At 33.2% G+C, this 19,201-nt stretch overlaps 1 protein-coding gene and 1 pseudogene across 1 annotated transcript; both read left to right on the forward strand.

Moving 5' to 3' along the window:
- The first annotated feature begins 5,490 nt into the window (after nt 1–5,490).
- On the forward strand, nt 5,491–9,356 carry LOC121764875 (annotated as a pseudogene).
- Nucleotides 9,357–13,813: 4,457 nt separating this feature from the next.
- On the forward strand, nt 13,814–18,200 carry LOC121763755 (alcohol acyltransferase 9-like). The gene is made up of 2 exons (XM_042159832.1): nt 13,814–14,535; nt 17,141–18,200. The coding sequence occupies exons 1-2, from the start codon at nt 14,101–14,103 to the stop codon at nt 18,068–18,070; spliced, it is 1,365 nt and encodes a 454-aa protein (XP_042015766.1). The 5' UTR covers nt 13,814–14,100; the 3' UTR covers nt 18,071–18,200.
- Nucleotides 18,201–19,201: the final 1,001 nt, after the last annotated feature.

The following is a 19,201-nucleotide window of genomic DNA, read 5'->3' on the forward strand; positions in this document are numbered from 1 at the left end:
ATCTATTTGTATAGCTTTTGTTTATTTTAGTTATTTAGTCAAAATATTTTTATTGATTACTTAAATAATAGTATAAATTGATTAACCTTGTACTACTACTTACATCTAATTTACTACTCTCTATGAATATGACACACTTCCTTACAATTGATGTATTATAGTTGCAACGTTCAAAAAATAACATTTGTAAGTGTAAAAATTATAGACTAATAAAAATACATCAATTAGTCAATCGATTTTCAATTTAAATAATCTTTATTATCGTTCCTCTGATAAATTGATACCTGTTGAAGGGTGAAATAAACCCACAATTAATTAACCCTATATACTATTTGTACTACTATTAAATGTTATCGGTGGAGTATTATGATTCGAAAACAACAATTAGTAAGTATAAAATGCCAAACTACTCTGATTCTTTCATGATATTGTATTATACCTAATCATCTTAATTCCACATGTGAGGTGTCGACTATGATCATATTTATTTTATTTTAATTTCTAAATGTACCAATATGCCAAACATGGAGAGTCAAAAATTCCTTAATCAGACAAAACAACCTTTCGGAATCGCCAAGGAAGACTATTTTTACAGTTTGCTACTCACGTTCATTGCACCATCACTATCACTCCAAATTAATTAATCAATTTTTATAACTTACTTTTCAAATTTTCTTGCTAACCATCTTCTAAATGCAATATTACACCTACACGCCCAACTATTTCTATAAAAATTAATAATGCTATATGTACTATCACCAACATTTGATTTTTCCCCCTTTGATTAATTAGCATTTGATGGATTTAATTAACACAAAACTTATCACGTCTCTTTTAATAACACTAATCATATAGTACAAGTAGTATATTATTTTGACATTTTAACAGCATGTTAATTCGTTTTCATATCAACATATATTACATATATAGGCGAAAAAAATAATTTAAAAATGCGTTTCGATATGATGTGATCTCGATCTAGCATGTTCAGTTTAAGAATTATTTATATATGGTTCAGCCACTTTGTCTACAGCTGAGGCAACACGCACATTATGATTCAGAAGTACTACTATATTAAAGCTCGACAATTAAAATGGCAAAAATTAGCTTAAAATTTTGCAATGTTTGAATTGGTTAACAATTACTCCCTCCGTTTCATAGTAATATAATAATTCTGTCATTTTAGTACGTTCCATAGCAGTTGAGTCATTTTTTGTTTTAGTAAAAACCAACACATTTCTTCCTACAAAATATACTATCTTCATCCACAAAATATAATTCTACTTTTTTCATTTTGGCTCTTCTACAAAAATATAGTCTCTATCTATTTTCGGTATATTTCTCTAGCTAATAAGGTTAATTGAAATTTCTACTAATAATACTTTAATCATTTTTTATCCACATATTTTTTTATTACCAATTTACTTGAAAATTCATGTTATCCTTGGTTAAGATTAATTTTCGTGGACAAAGATGACATATGATTTGACTTAAATAACATGACAGAGTCATTGGTTTTCAATTCGAAAAAACTAGATGCTCGCATTTTATTTATTTTTTGGGATATTCACAACTACTCCCTCCGTCCTTGAAAATTCGTCACATTTCATTTTATGCATTTCTTTTTAAAAAATGATAGTAATAAAAAACTAAGTGGAGAGAGGGTAATGTAAGAGAGAATAACATAGATAAGAGTCTTCTCTACATGATTCTCTCTCTTATTTTACTATTTCTCCACTTTAACTATTTATTATCATTTTTCTAAAACGAGTGCAGAAAATAAAATGTGACAAATTTTCAGGGACGGAGGGAGTAATATCATGATTTTTTTTTCAAGATTTTTATTTTTCCACAAATTTTAAACTTGACAAGTAATATCGCAAGCTTATAAAGATTAAATTTTTGCACTAGCGACAAAATCCAATAATCTTAAAATGAGACGAATAACGATATCTACCAATCATATAAATTTCATGTTTAACTAATCACTTGCCAATCATATAGGAGTACTAAATTTCATTAATACTAGATGCTAAATAAACGATAGTACTATATTAAAAGAGTATATCTCCATATTTTTGCTTACCCAATAAGTTACATTGCTTCTTATCTAAACAAAAAGATGTGTCGTTTCATACTTTTTTTTCTCTATTTGTTTCGTTAACAATAGTTGTTTATAGCGTAAAAATGGCTGGCAAAATCTTAGGCTGTCCATAACATGTTATATGTATCTCGACAAAACTAAAAAATACTTTTAATTGTTCTCTTTCACAATTGATAGAAAAATCAATTAGATTTTATTGCATACCCTCTGTTCAATGATTGCCCAACCATGAATGGATCAACGAAATATCCATAACTGTCTATTATCCAGTGAAACCACAATCAATGAAATGAGCTTAAAAGTGACATAATGAGGCTCTCGATTCCCAGGTGAAGCTCAATAGAGCAACCACACCATCCTACCTATTTAAAATGTGAGAATTGGTCGAGGGCGTTGTGCCCGGATGCCTCTAATCTTATCGATATGAAGTTGTTGGATTGTTCACACCCATCAATCATGAAGATAAAATGTAAGGTGAGTTGAGTTGAGACCCTTATGCACACAAGCATAAAGGGTTTTGATTTTTTTTTAATTGCCACATCTAATTTAAAGATATGTGTCATGACAGATTCACTATATATAAATATTGATATCATATAAAATAGGTAACCGGATACAATTATAGATAAATAGATTTTTACAGTTTTCTTTTAGAAAAGATGATTAGTTAGTTTCCTTAACTGGACAATGTTGAGATTCCAAAAGAGTGGTCCATATAAACATCAAATCTTCAGCAGTAAAAAAGAAAAAGAGAAACCAAATATCTCAATTTAAGGCTGAGGTCCACAAATTTGCATCTTGGTAAAAAGCTGTTTTTAATTTAATACATGGAAAAAAGACAGTTCTATTTTTCAATTTGGTGTTGAATTTCACATGTTGCATTTCTGTTATGAATCTCTTTCTGTATGGGTAGGGGACCTCCATTAATTTGATAACCTAATCTAGAGATTGTGCCTACTTTATTATAGAAATTGTTACTAACTAAATGCCTGATTAATCATACAAGGAAGACAACATTTTAGATTTGAAGTTCTTGCATCCTATGCAGGTGAGAGAATTGAGCATATTATTTTTAGTTCCAGATTCTCTAGTTGCATATGATATCACTATTGTGGACTCTTAGAGCTTTTCATTTTGTATGCCTTGTGACTTGACAAGAAAATCTGGAATGTCATGGTCTACGTTATCTTATGGTCTATTTGGAATATCTGAAAACACAGTTGTCTTTTAGGATAACAAGTCATATGAGAGATGGAAAAACAACGCCTTCTTTGATGTTAGGGCACGAAGGTTGATGTCTGAATTTTCCTTTCATGAATCGTAATTGACAGACAAATGACGCACATGGGATGACAGAGGCCAGAGGGTGGACAGGTGATTGAAATCAGAGGTAAACCAGTACTTGTCTTGTATAGTATTTTCTTGTTTACCGTAGCATGATTTTGCGCTTGTTGCATACTCTTCCTTGTCCTCTTCGAGCTTTTTTAAGTGTTAAATAAACGCCTTCAATAAATTACAATTCATAATTCTATGTTAAGCATTCACAAATGATTATAATCAATAATAATAGTTAAAAATTGTTTAATTATATTCATGGCAAAAATATTCTAGTGAGGCTCTAGAACACTTAATCAAATGATTTTGCAAAAAATATTCTAGCGAGGCTCTAATAATCTTAAGCATGTGAAGTTCCATAGATATTTGACAAGATTTCTGACAAAAGGTATCAGAATATTAATTTATATCATTTGCCGTACAAGATATACTCGATCTACAATATTGTACACATATTCGAATAGTATCAACTTTCATTATAGTAATGTAAGTAATAATTATCAAATCATATAGTACTAGGATAATTAATCACAGTTCGATTGATAAGACGTTAATGTTTTGTAAACTGAAGGTTCAAATTATCACCATAAAAGGAAAGGGAAAAAAAATACTACTACTCCATTGAATATCACACATACTTATCAATCTTATTAGTACTCCATTATATTTGTTCTTAATTATACATAAATATTTCTTATTTTGTGATTCATAGTAAAAATTTATTGATTGAGAGAAACAGTGCCGTCCAAAAAGTGTAGCTGGTGAGATTCTCTTTTTGCCGGTAAGATTTGATTTCGCTTCAAATTGATTGAAATATGGTACAATTGAAAAATAGTAATAGATCGCTTTATGCATACATATTCTTGAAATTAATTAGAAGCATAAAAAACCTTTCGAGTATATTCATGAGCTTTTTCTTTGCATGATGAATTTCCACTCTCCCCTAAATGCACTTATATAACAAGATTTGCTTATCATACACACAACCAAAATTATGAGACAGAGGGCCCAAAAATAAAAGAAACAAACTCACTTCCTTATCCTAATTTTGTAGGGTATATATATATATATATATATATAGAGGGCCTACCTCAAAAACAGATCTTTTTACAGCTAACTTTGATTCACAAAAAATGTATTTATACAACTTTGGGTAAACACTTTCGTGGAAAAAGTAGGAAGTTTTCAATAGAGCTTGTTTGATACTGCCAATATAAGATTTAAGACCTTTTTATAAACTAAAAATCCAGTCATATTATACGTGCTCGTATGATTATGTAGACCTCGTATCATGTGTTATATGCAGGGCTAAACAGTGTAGGATGGAGATCGATTGGGGCGGAAAATGGGCTCGAGGAGCTATCGAATTCGATCAGACATAATCATGCATTGATCTAAGGCGTTACTTTATTAAATTGGCTGAATTTGCTTCGCTTTGAAATTGCCTTGTACATGACGACTAGAAATGCTTATTTAATTCTCGAAAATTGTCAATTGACGCAGTTTAGGGCTTTAATTTGATTGATCTTTACCTTGTGTGTTTTAAGGTTGTTGCTTGAATCTTCTCATACGTTGTAGAGCTATCGTGAGATCACTACTCTCAAATGGATGAGGTTGACGAATAACGTCAGGATGTAGAATGGGTGTTGCACTTAGTTAAACAATTTTTTTGTATTCCTGTTGTTTTTTTTTTGTAGTGGTTATGATTAGATATTTGGTTTTGGCTTTTGGCTATAGATTATGGATTGTGATTAAATCCTAATAAGCATAATAATTTATTTTATTAATTCAAATTCTCATATAAGAATGATAACGAGTTGGGAGATCAAACGGATAATTATGCAGTGGTGTTTTGTTAATTGTGTGAGCATCATAGATGGAGTGGTTTCTTTATCTGCTGTGTCTTTGTAAACTCATTTGTACTTGTGTTGCTACAGAAAACATTTGAGAAAAATGGAGCATCAAGGTTTTGGAAGCATTTTGATGCTTACAGCAAAATGGTGGTTCAGGATATGGAAGACATGGTATGACTCCTGCATTAGCGTGAATCGAGCAATTTAGTGATCCAGACTTCCATGTTCAAGTTTCAGTGTCACCTTAATAAAAATTTGTTCATTTTAGTATCCATTCAAAATTTCAGATTTCATCTTTCTTTAGAAGACAAGCAACACAAACTGAAATACCATAAACAAAATCAAGCTTGGTGCTAAACATAGTTGTATTGAATTTTAATGACTGTTTTGTCTTTGCCTTCCCATTTTTTTGTTGATCTTGAATAGACTAGGAAACTGATTTGGAATATTGATAAATTATTAATGGTTCTCCTGGTAATCTATTGGTAACTGTACCTTTTTAGGTGCCTAGCATTGCAAAAATCAGAACCATTGAATAGTTCATGCTTTTCTTAAATGCACGCGTTAAGAAATCGCCAAAAACAACACGTGTATGCACGCACGTCCATGTGTGTGTATATATAAATCATATTTCCATGTTATTTTTCCAGGTTAGTATAATCATAAGATTTTGCAGTTGCAGCTTACATTCTACAGTATTTTATGGGCCATATTCACCAGATTCTTAAAATAGGAGTAGATGAAACATGTTATGGCATTCTTACAACTCTCAAGATTAATGCCTTAACTGTATTTATTTGTTTCATTTGATGCTTAGATGTGCTTGAGTGGTACTTTAAGGGAAGGCTTGAGGAGTTAAGTGAGATAATGGCTTCAGGGTTTGAGTATGATAACAAGTTAAGTGTAGATGATGAAGGGGACCAGGATTGCAGAAGAGTGGAAATGGATATTGATGAAAACCAACACCAAAGAATTGTACTGCGAAACAATAAATTAGTAAAGAACATTGGGGAGGTTGTGCGTGATCTGAGGCATCTTGGTTTCACTCGTGGTTGCTGTTACAATTTAGGAGATATTGGGCTCCACTTTTGGTATGTATATGACCTATTAAATAGGGTGTTGTGTTTTGCAGGATGTGCCACTTCAGTTTTTACATGCCCTTCTTGCATACCTGGGTGACTCTGTAAGTTATGGAAGCCCTTCTTCTGGTCTGAAATCTCCTTTGGCATCTCACCCATCTCATAAGTATTGTGGAAACGAAGTTCCTTCAGAAGGACTCATCCGATGGCAGTTACGCCTAGAGTATTTTGCTTATGAAACATTACAAGATCTAAGAATAGCCAAGCTTTTTGAAATTATTGTGGAGTGTCTTGACAGGTAACTTTATCTCTTTTGTGCACTAACACATTTAAAAATTGGTTTACAAAATTTAGGGCAGTGCTTCAGGAAGGTATGGCATGCAGCTTGAGTTGAGGAAGGGCGTTTATGTGTGTTATCAGTCACCTAAACATTTCATTAAAGTTCATGTTATTTCTTCTCTGATGTTATGGTTGGCAAGAAATCATAGATGAAACTTCAAAGTTAGCGAAAGGGTTAGAGATTAGGGTTTTGTGTATGTGTTCGGTGGATTTGACAAATAAGGTAAATTTCTTCTGATCTTTGAAACAACTTTCGATGCTTAGTGGTGTTTTGCTATCATCTTTGTATTTCAGTTCCCCTGCTATTGAAGACTTGAAACCGTGTCTTGAATATACCGGGCAACACTCGAAACTTGTTGATTCTTTCATAGCTGCACTCAAATATCGGTTACTAACAGCTGGTGCCTCTACCAATGATATATTGCATCAATATGTTTCAACTATTAAAGCCCTTCGAACCATAGACCCAGCTGGCGCATTCCTTGAATCTGTTGGTGAACCAATAAGAGAATACTTGAAAGGAAGGAAGGATACCATTAAATGCATTGTTACCATGCTCACTGATGGGGTTGGAGGAAATAGAGATGAAGAAAATCAAGAGAGTTCTAGCTTTGATGATGATGTTTGCACTGATGACAAGCAAGCTTGGATAAATGCCCAAAGGTATTCCACATAACTACTTAAACTTTGTTAGTAACATTAGAAAGGATCTATTATTTATAGATACACCTATGCATGAAGATCAAAGTAATTGTTATTTGCTCATTGTCACAATATTAAGAGATGCTCTACTGCTTTCAAATTTCAAACTGTTGACATAGTGTGGCGGTATGCACTCTTCAAGTTGGGAACCTGATCCAGTGGAAGCAGATCCCTTGAAGGGCAGCAGGTACCGGAGGAAGGTTGACATTCTTGGTATGATCGTCGGCATAATTGGTTCGAAGGATCAGTTGGTGAATGAGTATCGTGTTATGCTGGCTGAAAAGCTTCTGAATAAATCTGATTATGACATTGATTCGGAGATACGTACACTGGAACTCCTGAAGGTTGTTCATTACGAAAATTAATGTTTCTGCTACTTTAAAATCTTCTAGTCTGTCTCTTCTTTTTGCTAATATCCTGTGTAACTTTAATTCACAGATTCATTTTGGTGAGAGCAGCATGCAGAAATGTGAAATAATGCTCAATGATCTAATTGATTCAAAAAGGACGAACACCAATATTAAAAAAGCAACCATCAAGCAACAACCTAAGCCAGGTCTTATTTACACTTTCTGTAAAATATACAGAAGAAGACTTAAGCTTCTCATTCAGTTCAATGGCCAAAATTATTTTTAAATAATTGAATATGCTTGTGATTATGTCTCTCATTAGTGTGTGCAAATTATACAGTTGCTGACGTCGGAGAGGTTGAGCTTTCACTGGATAATGCTGATGCTACCATTATATCATCAAATTTCTGGCCACCTATCCAGGTACAATATCAATTCTTTAAATTCATTTTTTTCACATAATTGTGTAGCCTTTCCTCTAACCTAGTAGCACATGGTTTCGTTTTGGTTCAGTTGGAGCTGCAATTCGAAGATCGAACACTGCCATTTATGGTCACACCTCTCCAAGCTGCCATCATTGGTCAATTCGAGGATCAAACAAGGTAGATTTACTTTGTTATAAGATGATTTTCTATTGCATGGCCAGGTTGCTTACGATTTTCCTCAATTGTTATGGTGTACCAATTGATGTCTTGAACAGAAGAATATATTTTTGGATAAACAAGGTTGCAAGTCAACTATTTGAAAATCTACGCTTCAAATTATTTTCAGACAAAGGTGTTCAATTTAGGGATCTGACAATCTCTATGGATTGAACTTGTTTTTTGCTTGTGGTCAATTTAGGGCATCCTAGCAGAATCAGTTCCGGATTCTGGGGATCACACATTTACTCTGGTAGAAGCTATGGCCGAGGGTGGCAAAGCTGGTGTTGGCAGTGGTAGTTCCGAAGAGCTTCTAGCAGGTGATGAGAACGGAGAGAGATCCGTAGCATCTGTTGAAGATCAACTGCGAAAAGAAATGACTGTTTATGAGGTAGGCATGAAGAAAAATTGATCTGGAAGTTATGTAGTGATTAGCTAAAACCTGTTACTTTCGTATGAGTATTTCCTTCAAACCGCATTTCACTTGTATGAGATGAAGTGATGAACATTGTTTGTCACACAGAAATTCATCACTGGGATGCTCACCAATTTTGGCAGCATGGCACTGGACCGGATTCACAATACGCTCAAGGTACACCCGAGCTTGTGAAAACTGCGGACCATTATATGGTGTTGATACGACTCACTAACAATGTTTTCGATAGATGTTCTGTATAGGCGAGACCCCTCGTACGACAAATCACTCCAGCAGCTGCAAAGTTTTTTAGCTGGTCTAGTTGCAGAAGAGAAGCTTCAACTCAGAGATGGAATGTATTTCTTGAAGAAGTAGTAGTTACCATATAGTATACTCACTCCATTTTCAACTCTTCATTACCAAGCACAAATTTTAGCTTAATTGAAAATTTTATTTATACTGCCTTGAATATGTAATAGAATAGTTGATATGCCCATTTCGTTTAGGATCTAGAATGAGTGTTGCCCTTTGCTTCTAATTTACTTTTGATTAAATCCGAATAAGCATATTAATTTATTTTATTAATTCAAATCCAAAAGAGATACCGATACATAATCAAAATTATATTTCAAATCTAATCGAAACAAACCAACTCAAATTAACCAAGAATAGTTACTAACGTTTAATAGTGATCCAAAAACAAGTCATGTCCAGTCTAGTTAAACTTTTAAATGTTGGCCCATCACAAAATGTGCTTATTTTCTCTCGTCACGACTAAACATTTTCAATAATGTGAATTAATCCATTATCTATTTGACATCATTTCAATAATATTTTCTCATTCCCTCAATTACTTTATTAATTTCGTACTCGTATTATTTTCAAAGTCTTTATTTTTAAAGAATGGAAGTGGTACGATAAAAATAAAAACAAATTTGGGTGCAACTATCCGCCGCTGACTATGGATTAATAAATTGAGTTAACCTATCATTAGCATACGTTTGTAAGATAAAATTATCATCAAACATATCGCCAACTTTTTTCAGCTTAGTGCTCTTTAGTTAGTCGACAATAATTTTAATCGAAAGTTGAAATATTCTCATCCATGTCAAGATATACTAATGTTTTTATTTATATATGATCTCCCACTAACTAACTAGACCACTTTATAGATCCACTTGAAAGATGCTCTTTACAACTTTTTTCACGCTTTTCTTTTATTTTCAATAACAAAATTCTTACATCAAGAGACTTTTGGTGGGCTGACATTCTTTTCCTCAAATTAATTAATCAACCAGATCTAGGATAAGTTTAATTTTGACATGCGTTGAATTTCTTTCCCCCTTTTTTCCTACTATCATTATAATTTTTTATTTTATTTTATTTATGAGTATATGTGTTATGTATGTATTTGTGGTATTATGACTGTACTTGTAACTAAAATAGACATATACACACCGAAATAATTTGGTAAGGTTGTTCATAATTTAGTTTAAATCGTAAATTAAATTGGACAAACTGTATTTGTACGGTTTTATTGTAAAGAAAAAGATTATTTGGATTGTAATTAACTTCCAAAGGAAATTATTTAAACAGTTGGTATATACGTAAATATATTGACCTTATGTTTCTAAACTAAATTTAACTTTAGCTTCCTAATTTTCGGTTTAGGGGAAACTACGTACATTTATGTGGTTTGCGGTCATTTTTATAATTTTAATAAATAAAGAAATTTTTAAAAATTTTTACTATGATGGACTCGAATACAAAATTTTTAAAAATCTTGAGATGATGCGTTTTATTTAGACATGCTCACGGTTCATGAACCGGCGGTTTCGGTTCAGAACCGCCGGTTCCGGTTTTGAGAAATATGGAACCGGAACCGAACCGTGAGGCTGTTTCACGGTTTCGGTTCCGAACCGCTGGTTTTCAGATGGTTCGTAGCGGTAGGTTCGGTTTCGCGGTTTTTTTACTTAATGTTTTTTTGCCATGTAGTTTGAAATTATAAAATAAATTGGAACAAAGAAATGGATAGTTTAAATTGAATTAAGACGAGTAAGGTGAAATGATATAAGATTTACAATTTACATATACAAATTACAAGAATGGGGTGAGTGTAAGTGAGGATAGAGGGGAGTATTTATAGATAATAGGGGAAAATGGTATCCAATTTGAATTTAAAATCAACATTTAAATAAATAAATAAATAAAAATAAAAGAAATGGTGTTTTGTGCAATCAATTTTGAATAGTGCAGCCATCACTCACGGCCAACCAATCAATTTTGAAGACTCAACTAATAAATTTTGAAGACTACAAATTCATTAATCAATGTTAATTAAAGTATTATGTTTTATTTAAAGTAATCAATTCTTCTAAGGTTTATTAAACAATGTTGATAAATATTTATTAATAATGATCCATACTCCATACACCCCATACGTAAAAAATTGTGTTAATTAATAAAATCGGAAATAGTATTATAAAGTTATTATCATAATGGAGTATTGGTTTAATATAAGGATTAACTATGTTTAAATTTATCATTGCATTGGCGGTTCGGAACTGTCCGGAACCGGCGGTTCGGTCGCGGTTTCGGTTCAAAAAATTTGGAACTTGAACCGAACCGCGGTTCTAAAATTCACGGTTTCGGTTCGGAATATTTCTCGTGGTTTCGGTTCGGAACCGTAACCGGCTGTTACGGTTTCGGTTTTAACCGCCGATTCGGTAAACCTTGGACAGCTCTAGTTTTATTGCTAGAATTACTTAGAAGTTCTTATCCTACTTCTGATGTTGAAAACAGAAATTAGCTATATTTTGTTTAGTTTGAAATTTATAGTAGTATAATTTTTTTTCTTTATTCTAATTATGAGGAGACTGTATTTTCTATTTTTAGCCTGTTTGTGGATGTGGTAAATTACCTACACTGTCTGTGGTTGAATCACGTGTCAATTCCCAGATAAAAGTTTCGTTTTATCAGATCAAATGTAGTTGTCAATATTAGAAAGAAATATTCAATTCTAAAGATAATTATTAATAAGTTCTAACTGTTTTTAGAACTTAAATTTCCCTGTGCTAACTTAAATCGCACCCACGCAAATACGACCATGACAGTGAATGACTTAATTATTATTGATATTGTCAATTTTTTTTTTGAATTTTAGCCAAATTTTAATTTGATCCACAACTTTTTAAAGAATCGGCTGTGAAAATAATGAATTTTAATATTTTTCAATTTCCCGGTGTAATTTGAGTGATATTGTATCTGGTTGGATTCCAAAAAAACATCTACGATGACGAGACAACTCGTGAATTTTATCATTTTTCTCAACACACTTATCAATTAAATCAACATGTTACAAATAGAAAATCAAAGTATTTTGTCATGATAAAGTTGAGAAAAATGTTATAAATCATGATTTCTATGGATGAGTTTTAAAATTATGGGATAAACCAAAATTCATAATTTTTCAAGAAATTTTCCCTCAATGAAGTTACTGTCTATGCACATAGTCAAGATTCAAGACCTATATTTTTAGAGCAAAACTAATGTTTCCTCAATGTAATAATAATAAAAAAAAAGGACAAATAGCTATAAAATGGGAGAATCTAAAAATGGACAAATATCTATAAAATAGGATACGTTATTGCTTGAACCGTAGAAAATGTGCTTCATAATTATTGTACAAACGCATTTGTACCATATCTGTCAAATAAAAGCCCACTGAAGCAAGTACCAAATATAAGAAAATTTGTTGTTTAGAGTAGGGTCGAAAATACACAAAGCTAATTGTGAGCTATTCGAGGCTTGACTCGAAAAAAGCCCGTACAGAGTTGGATTCGACAACGAGCCGAGCTCGAGTCCAATTTCAAGCTCCAGTCAGTACACGAACCTTCAGTCGAGTTCGAGCAACACTTTAATTAAGAGCATAACTTGAACATTTTACTTGAGTTTTGACCACTATTTTAATGAATATAAGATCGGTCGAGCTTGAGATACAACATTATCGAATATCATATGAGCTGAGCTCGAGCTCGAGCTCGAGCTCGAACAATAAAATAGTAGTATCTTGAATCGAGCTCGAATACCCGAATATATTTACGAGCCGAATGCTTATTGTCGGCAACTAAAATGAATAATTATGAAAATTTTGGTTATCATTCAAAACTATAATATCCAAAAGCTTATCATTAATGCTAAGTAATCATAAGTCATAACATGATCAAATCCATAAGAACAACCACCTGTCAAATTCCACATGCTAATACTCCAACATGATTAAAAGTTGAACATTGAGCTTTAAGCTTTCTAAATTTCAATACTTTTCCTTAAATCATGAAAACTTTCCAACCAATTCCCACATTACTCATATTCGAAACTTAATTAAACTGAACCGTTACATGCAATTCACAATTCATGACTACAAATCTTCGTAATTTTGGAACTCATGTAAGTTAAATATGGTCGATTTATGACTAAGAACTTTCGTGATTGTAAATTCTAGTAAAATATGATCGATTACGACCAACAACCAGTTTGATCATATATTCATATATAATTGGTTTGTTAATTCAAGACTAATCAATAAGTTTAGATAAAATAGTTGTAAACCAATATTGACAATTCACAATTAAAAGTCACATGTTCTTAATTTATTGCTCCCTTATTCCACTATCAAAAGTTTTATTAGTAACTGTTGTGAATCTTAAGGCAAAGTATGAGATAAATAAAAAAAATGATTGAAATGTTATTAATTAGTGAAATATAACTTCATTTCATTTCGTGTATGAACCAAAATAAAAAGATCACAAGTTATAATTAGAGGTAGTACAATATAAAGAACACTATAGTAAGACAGAAGTGACAATAACATGAGCCCAATTTGAAAAAACATTGTCGGGCTCGGTATTTATAAAAAACGGATGTCAGACAAAAACATAGAAATAAACACAATTTCAACAGTTGGCGCACCACGGATTAGAAACAACTACAAAAACCTGATTAATTAAATTTTCCAACACTCATGGACTGACAGTGGAATCGGTCGACCCTATACCCCACATAAATCCGTCATTGAATGAAATTCACCAACATGTGAAAGAATAACCTAACCCCTCTCCCAAATCATGATTGTAACACATGATGTAAGTAATTTAACTAATTCAACTAGACACACACATATAGGATATCTCCAACACACTTCACAACCAAACCAACTTTCATCTCCACGCTTCTACTTTAATCACTTCTATCTTCTCTCACAAATCCTCTAACTAATCACCATGCTTAAATCCCCAGAGCTTCCAGATTGCATCTACAAAGCCCAGCCCGTGTTAATCAGCCCGGCCCGGCCCACTCCAAATCACAGGCTCTACCTTTCCAATCTGGATGATCAGAAATTCCTCAGATTCTCCATCAAATATCTCTACCTTTTCACCAAATCTCTCCACACCGCAGCCTTGCGAGGCTCCCTCGCCCGGGCTCTCGTCGAGTTCTACCCCTTAGCCGGCCGGCTGAGGCGGTGCGTGGGCGGGGACGATCGGAAGCTGGAGGTGGAGTGCAACGGAGAAGGAGCGGTGTTTGCGGAAGCGGAGATGGATTTGAGGTGTGAGGAGTTTGTTGAGTTTGTGGGGAAGCCAAACAGGGCCTTAATGAGGAAGCTGCTGTACAGAGTTGAAGCTGCTGATTTCTTGGATATTCCACCTCTCATAATTCAGGTACTATTAATTTGCATTTTTTTTGTTTTGTTTTTGTGAAATATTATGAAAAAATTCCAAAATGGCATGTTACTAGTCTTCTTTATGCTAATGTGGATGATTTGGAGGAAGTTTGTTTTCTTCGTGGTATAGGAATAATAGTAATTTAAATCATGAAATTTAATCAAAAGATAATTAATTTCATAAGATTTGTAAACTCAATATTATTTCATTAGGTTTCAGTTTTTGTTAAATCGTCGTAGAAAACAACGTATTTTGGCAATATTTTCGCAATACGTTAAAATAACGTTTTAAAATTATTAAATTAAATACTTAGGCCTCCTTTGGTAGCAAGATTGGAATTTTGCCATATAGTTAATAGATAAGATAAATTATTTAATTTTGTAAGAATAATTTAACATGATTGGGTGCTTAGTGTACGTTAAATAAATAAATATTTTAATTTTATGTTTGGTAAGGTTATTTGAGTTAGTTTTCATTATTTGATTTTCAGTGTATATTAATTATTCCAATTATTTGAAGAGTTTATCTAACGCATTAAAATATAAAAAATAAGGTGAAGCAAAAAAGTAACACTGAGTCAAAAAAGAATTTAACTCAGCATTCAAAACAAGTAAAATTATGATAAATACTACTCCTTATGTAGAATATGCACTTTAGGTTCGCCACGGGTTTTAATACAAAATTGGTAAAGTAAGAGAGAGGTAGAGAGAAAAATAAATAAAGTATAGTTAGTAGACAATAAGTCTCACCAAAAATGTTTCAAAAATTAGAAAATGCATATTTTTATAGGGCAGACTAAAAAGGAAAGAGTGCATATTCTTATAAGACAGAGGGAGTAGTGATATCCTAGTAAATATAGCAACCAAACTGATCCTTTAGGATTTATCAGATTTTGATCCGAACTTATCATTCAAATGACTATTAAAAAAATTCGATTGTGAGTTGAGTTGGGGAGTTTTGTTGTAGTATATGCAACTTAGATCTTCTGTTCACGAATAGTCAATAATTTGTCACGCAACATTAGGATACCTCGATGTCTGTTTTCTTTGAATTATTTATGTTTTTTCATTGGCATGTTTAATAAGAAATGGAAATAAAGCAATTAATTGTTTAGATCAAGTAAGCTTTTGTCGTTTATCGGGCCTCACATTTCAACGACGAATATCTTTTCCACCCACAATTTTGTTAACGGACATTACAAAAATTTTACTAAGATTAATTACCAATAAAAAATTACAGATAAGTTATTTGAGATTTGTTGCAAATTTAAATAACATGTCACGAAATTTAAAAAACTATCATTTGTTCCACTACTACCATCTGACATATTTGGGGATAAAAATAGATAGATATAAATTTATTTTTATTTTTATCTTTTAGTTTCTTAAATTTAAAACAATGTTGTGTATTTATCCACGTCTTCACACTAACACATGTTTATGCTACTATTTATCCACATCATCAAAATTTTACACATGTTTGCTGACTCAACATCGCATTAGCTAAAGAATATTGTCGTGGTACGTTGTTGTTCTAGTTTTTAAAAAATGTAGGGCAAATCAAAATTTGACAAAATTTCATAATTTTCGATCTGAATCCGAAATTTTTGCTTATTTTGAACTATGATTCGCATGAAAATGGATTGTTTTGGGTAGAATTGAAAAGTTAACATACTTTATTGAAATGTTTTACTTAAGTTGTGTGAATATTGAGAAATGTTGTATTTTACCTAAGTTGGGTGAATATTGAGAGAGACATAAAATAGAGAATGAGCTTTCTCTTTCACTCATATCCAACATGTGTCGGTTCCCTCGGCACTCATCTTTGGCCTCTTTTCCCCAAGAATATATTCCAACATCTTTTTTATTTCTCAATCTTTTACCTTTTCACTTTTCAACCCATCTCATTCAATGGTCTACATTTCTCTACATCAATTTTACATCCAAATCAATCACCAAATCTTTTCAATTTATCTTCTATTGATTTATAAGTGTTTATTACTTCGAATTATTATTACTATTATATACATATAGTTATGCATGTCTTGCAAGATATCATCTTTGTTATTAGCTATAATGACACGTGTATGATTTCATTTTATCCATGAAATTGTTGGTGGTGTGCTAATAAAGTAAAAGTTTCACTTTAGTTATGTGAGTGTATTGTAAGTTGTAGTGATTTTAAAATTATAATTGAAAAATGACAAATTTTTGTGGATAGGGTATAAAATAAATGGCAAAACGGTTAAGACTTTTGCATGTAGTATTACCTCATCCACTGAATACATAGGAATATATTGCCACATCGGTTATATGATGGTACAAATTATTTAAAGAAAAATCACACGACTCTATTATTCTATGACGCCAAATTGAACACTCCCCCACTTTATCAAAGTGAATCCTGTTGTATTAGGTGAAAACTCTCTCTTAATTAATAGAGAGATATTTCACCCCTACTTAGGTTCGGGATGTTTATTTATTAAATTAAATTAAGATTTTAAATTTTATGAATATCATTAAGACGATCTCGAGTTAAGTTACTGTTTGAGCAATCAAACATCTTGTTAATTGATAAGTAAACATTGTACTAATAATAACAGGTGACGAATCTCCGAGACGGTGGAACGATTCTCTGTACAGCAATAAGTCACTGCATTTGCGACGGAATCGGCTCATCGCAGTTCCTACACGCCTGGGCCCACATCCACCAATCCTCATCGTCCCCGAACCTACCTATCCCGCCGTTCCACTCCCGCCACGTGCTGGAGCCCCGCTGCCCGACGCAAGTGACCTCCGCGCACCCCGGATTTACCAAAAACACCCCTCCAGCGAACGACGTGTTCCACTTCCTCCAGTCCCAGCCGCTCGTGACGTCATCCGTCACATTCTCCCCCTCCCAAATCCTCCACCTGAAAAGGCAATGCTACCCCCAGCTAAAATGCACCGCCTTCGAGGCCCTCGCGTCCCACACGTGGCGCAGCTGGGTCCGCTCGCTGGGGCTAAAACCGTCATTTCAAGTCAAGCTCCTCTTCTCCATGAACATCCGCGACAAGGTGCGCCCGGAGATGCCCCAGGGGTATTACGGGAACGGGTTCGTGCTAGCGTGCGCCGAGTCGAAGGTGAAGGACCTCGTCTCGGCTAACGTGCGCCATGGGGTTATATCGGTGCAACATGCTAAATCAGTGATTAGTGATGAGTATGTTCGATCCGTGATTGATTTGTTGGATGATGAGAGTGTGGTGACGGATTTGTCGTCGAGTTTGGTGATCTCGCAATGGTCGAAATTAGGGTTGGAGGATTTGGATTTTGGGGGAGGGAAGGCTCTTCACATGGGGCCTTTGTATAGTGACATCTATTGCTTGTTTGTTCCGGTGACCGGGGCTCTCGACGCGGTTAGGGTTCTCGTGTCGATGCCTCGGAGCGTGGTCGAGAAATTCGAGTTTTACATGGCGGATTTTGATGGAGTTGTTGAGAATGGGGATGCAAAGAATCAATATGAAGTAGATAGTTTGAAGATGGTTTCGGTTTGATGAGTTATGGGTGCACATGAATATACTCTTTGTCAACAACTTTTTGTATGTGACAAATGCAAGAGTAACTCTAGTTTGGAGTGTATTTATGTACATGTGTCCATTTTAATACAATCTAAGTTTATATTTCAAGAAATGTGTCATTTGTCATTTACTTTTGCTGGTTTTTTGTTTCTTGCTATTTGTGATCGTTCGATCATTTGTGTACTTCTGTTGTTTGGGCTTGTGTGTCTTGCCTTTACGATGTTGTCATCCTTTTAGTTTCTTTGTATGTCGTGTGTTTTGTGATTGCTGTTTGCAATTTCTCATACGGCTTTGAGTTGTTGTGAGACCACTACTCTTTGGTGGATGAAGTTGACAGATAATGTTGGAATATGTTTTTTTTCTTTTGTTTCTATTTTCTTGTATTTGTCTGCTGTGGTTTTGGATGGAGTGCTTTGCTTTCGTGTGCTAAGCTTATTTTGCTTCATAGCGTTACTTTTGTATTAAACGAAGGCATTAGTTTTCTATAATTGTTATGCCATTGATTTACCATATTAGTTAGAACATCTCCTTGAAACCCTATAACAAAATTGAATAAGTGAAAATTATCATTAGTTTAACTTTTAATTAAAAGTGTATTAATACCATTGAATGGCCATACTAGGACTTCCCCTATAAACATTGTAGAAACAATTTAGAGAACCACCATATCATTCACACACACATGTTTAAGTTCAATTATCATTACCACCACCATCATCATCTAGTCCATTATAACATTGTTCTTTAGCTAGTGCCTTTTAATTAGTAGATAAGTAGATAAGTAGATAAAGTTTATTTACAATAATTGCCCCTTAGTTGAAATTCACATAATTTTTAGAGATATGTAATATTCTATATATTGTCCACTAGTCAATCCACTACTAGACTACTTTATAGATCTATTTGAAAGATACTCTTGAAAGCTTTTTCTTTTCTAATTCCCAAATATTAATATTTAATGTAATAGTCTAGGTGGATCGAACACTGACGCATGCCGACATACATGTATCTAATTAATTATCGAGATAGAGAATTACTTCTAGTCAAATTAGTGGATTGCTATGACTTAATTTTTCTTTTGTCCCTTTACATTCTTGCATATATGCA

Source organism: Salvia splendens, chromosome 14 (assembly GCF_004379255.2).
Source record: "Salvia splendens isolate huo1 chromosome 14, SspV2, whole genome shotgun sequence".
Taxonomy (NCBI): domain Eukaryota; kingdom Viridiplantae; phylum Streptophyta; class Magnoliopsida; order Lamiales; family Lamiaceae; genus Salvia; species Salvia splendens.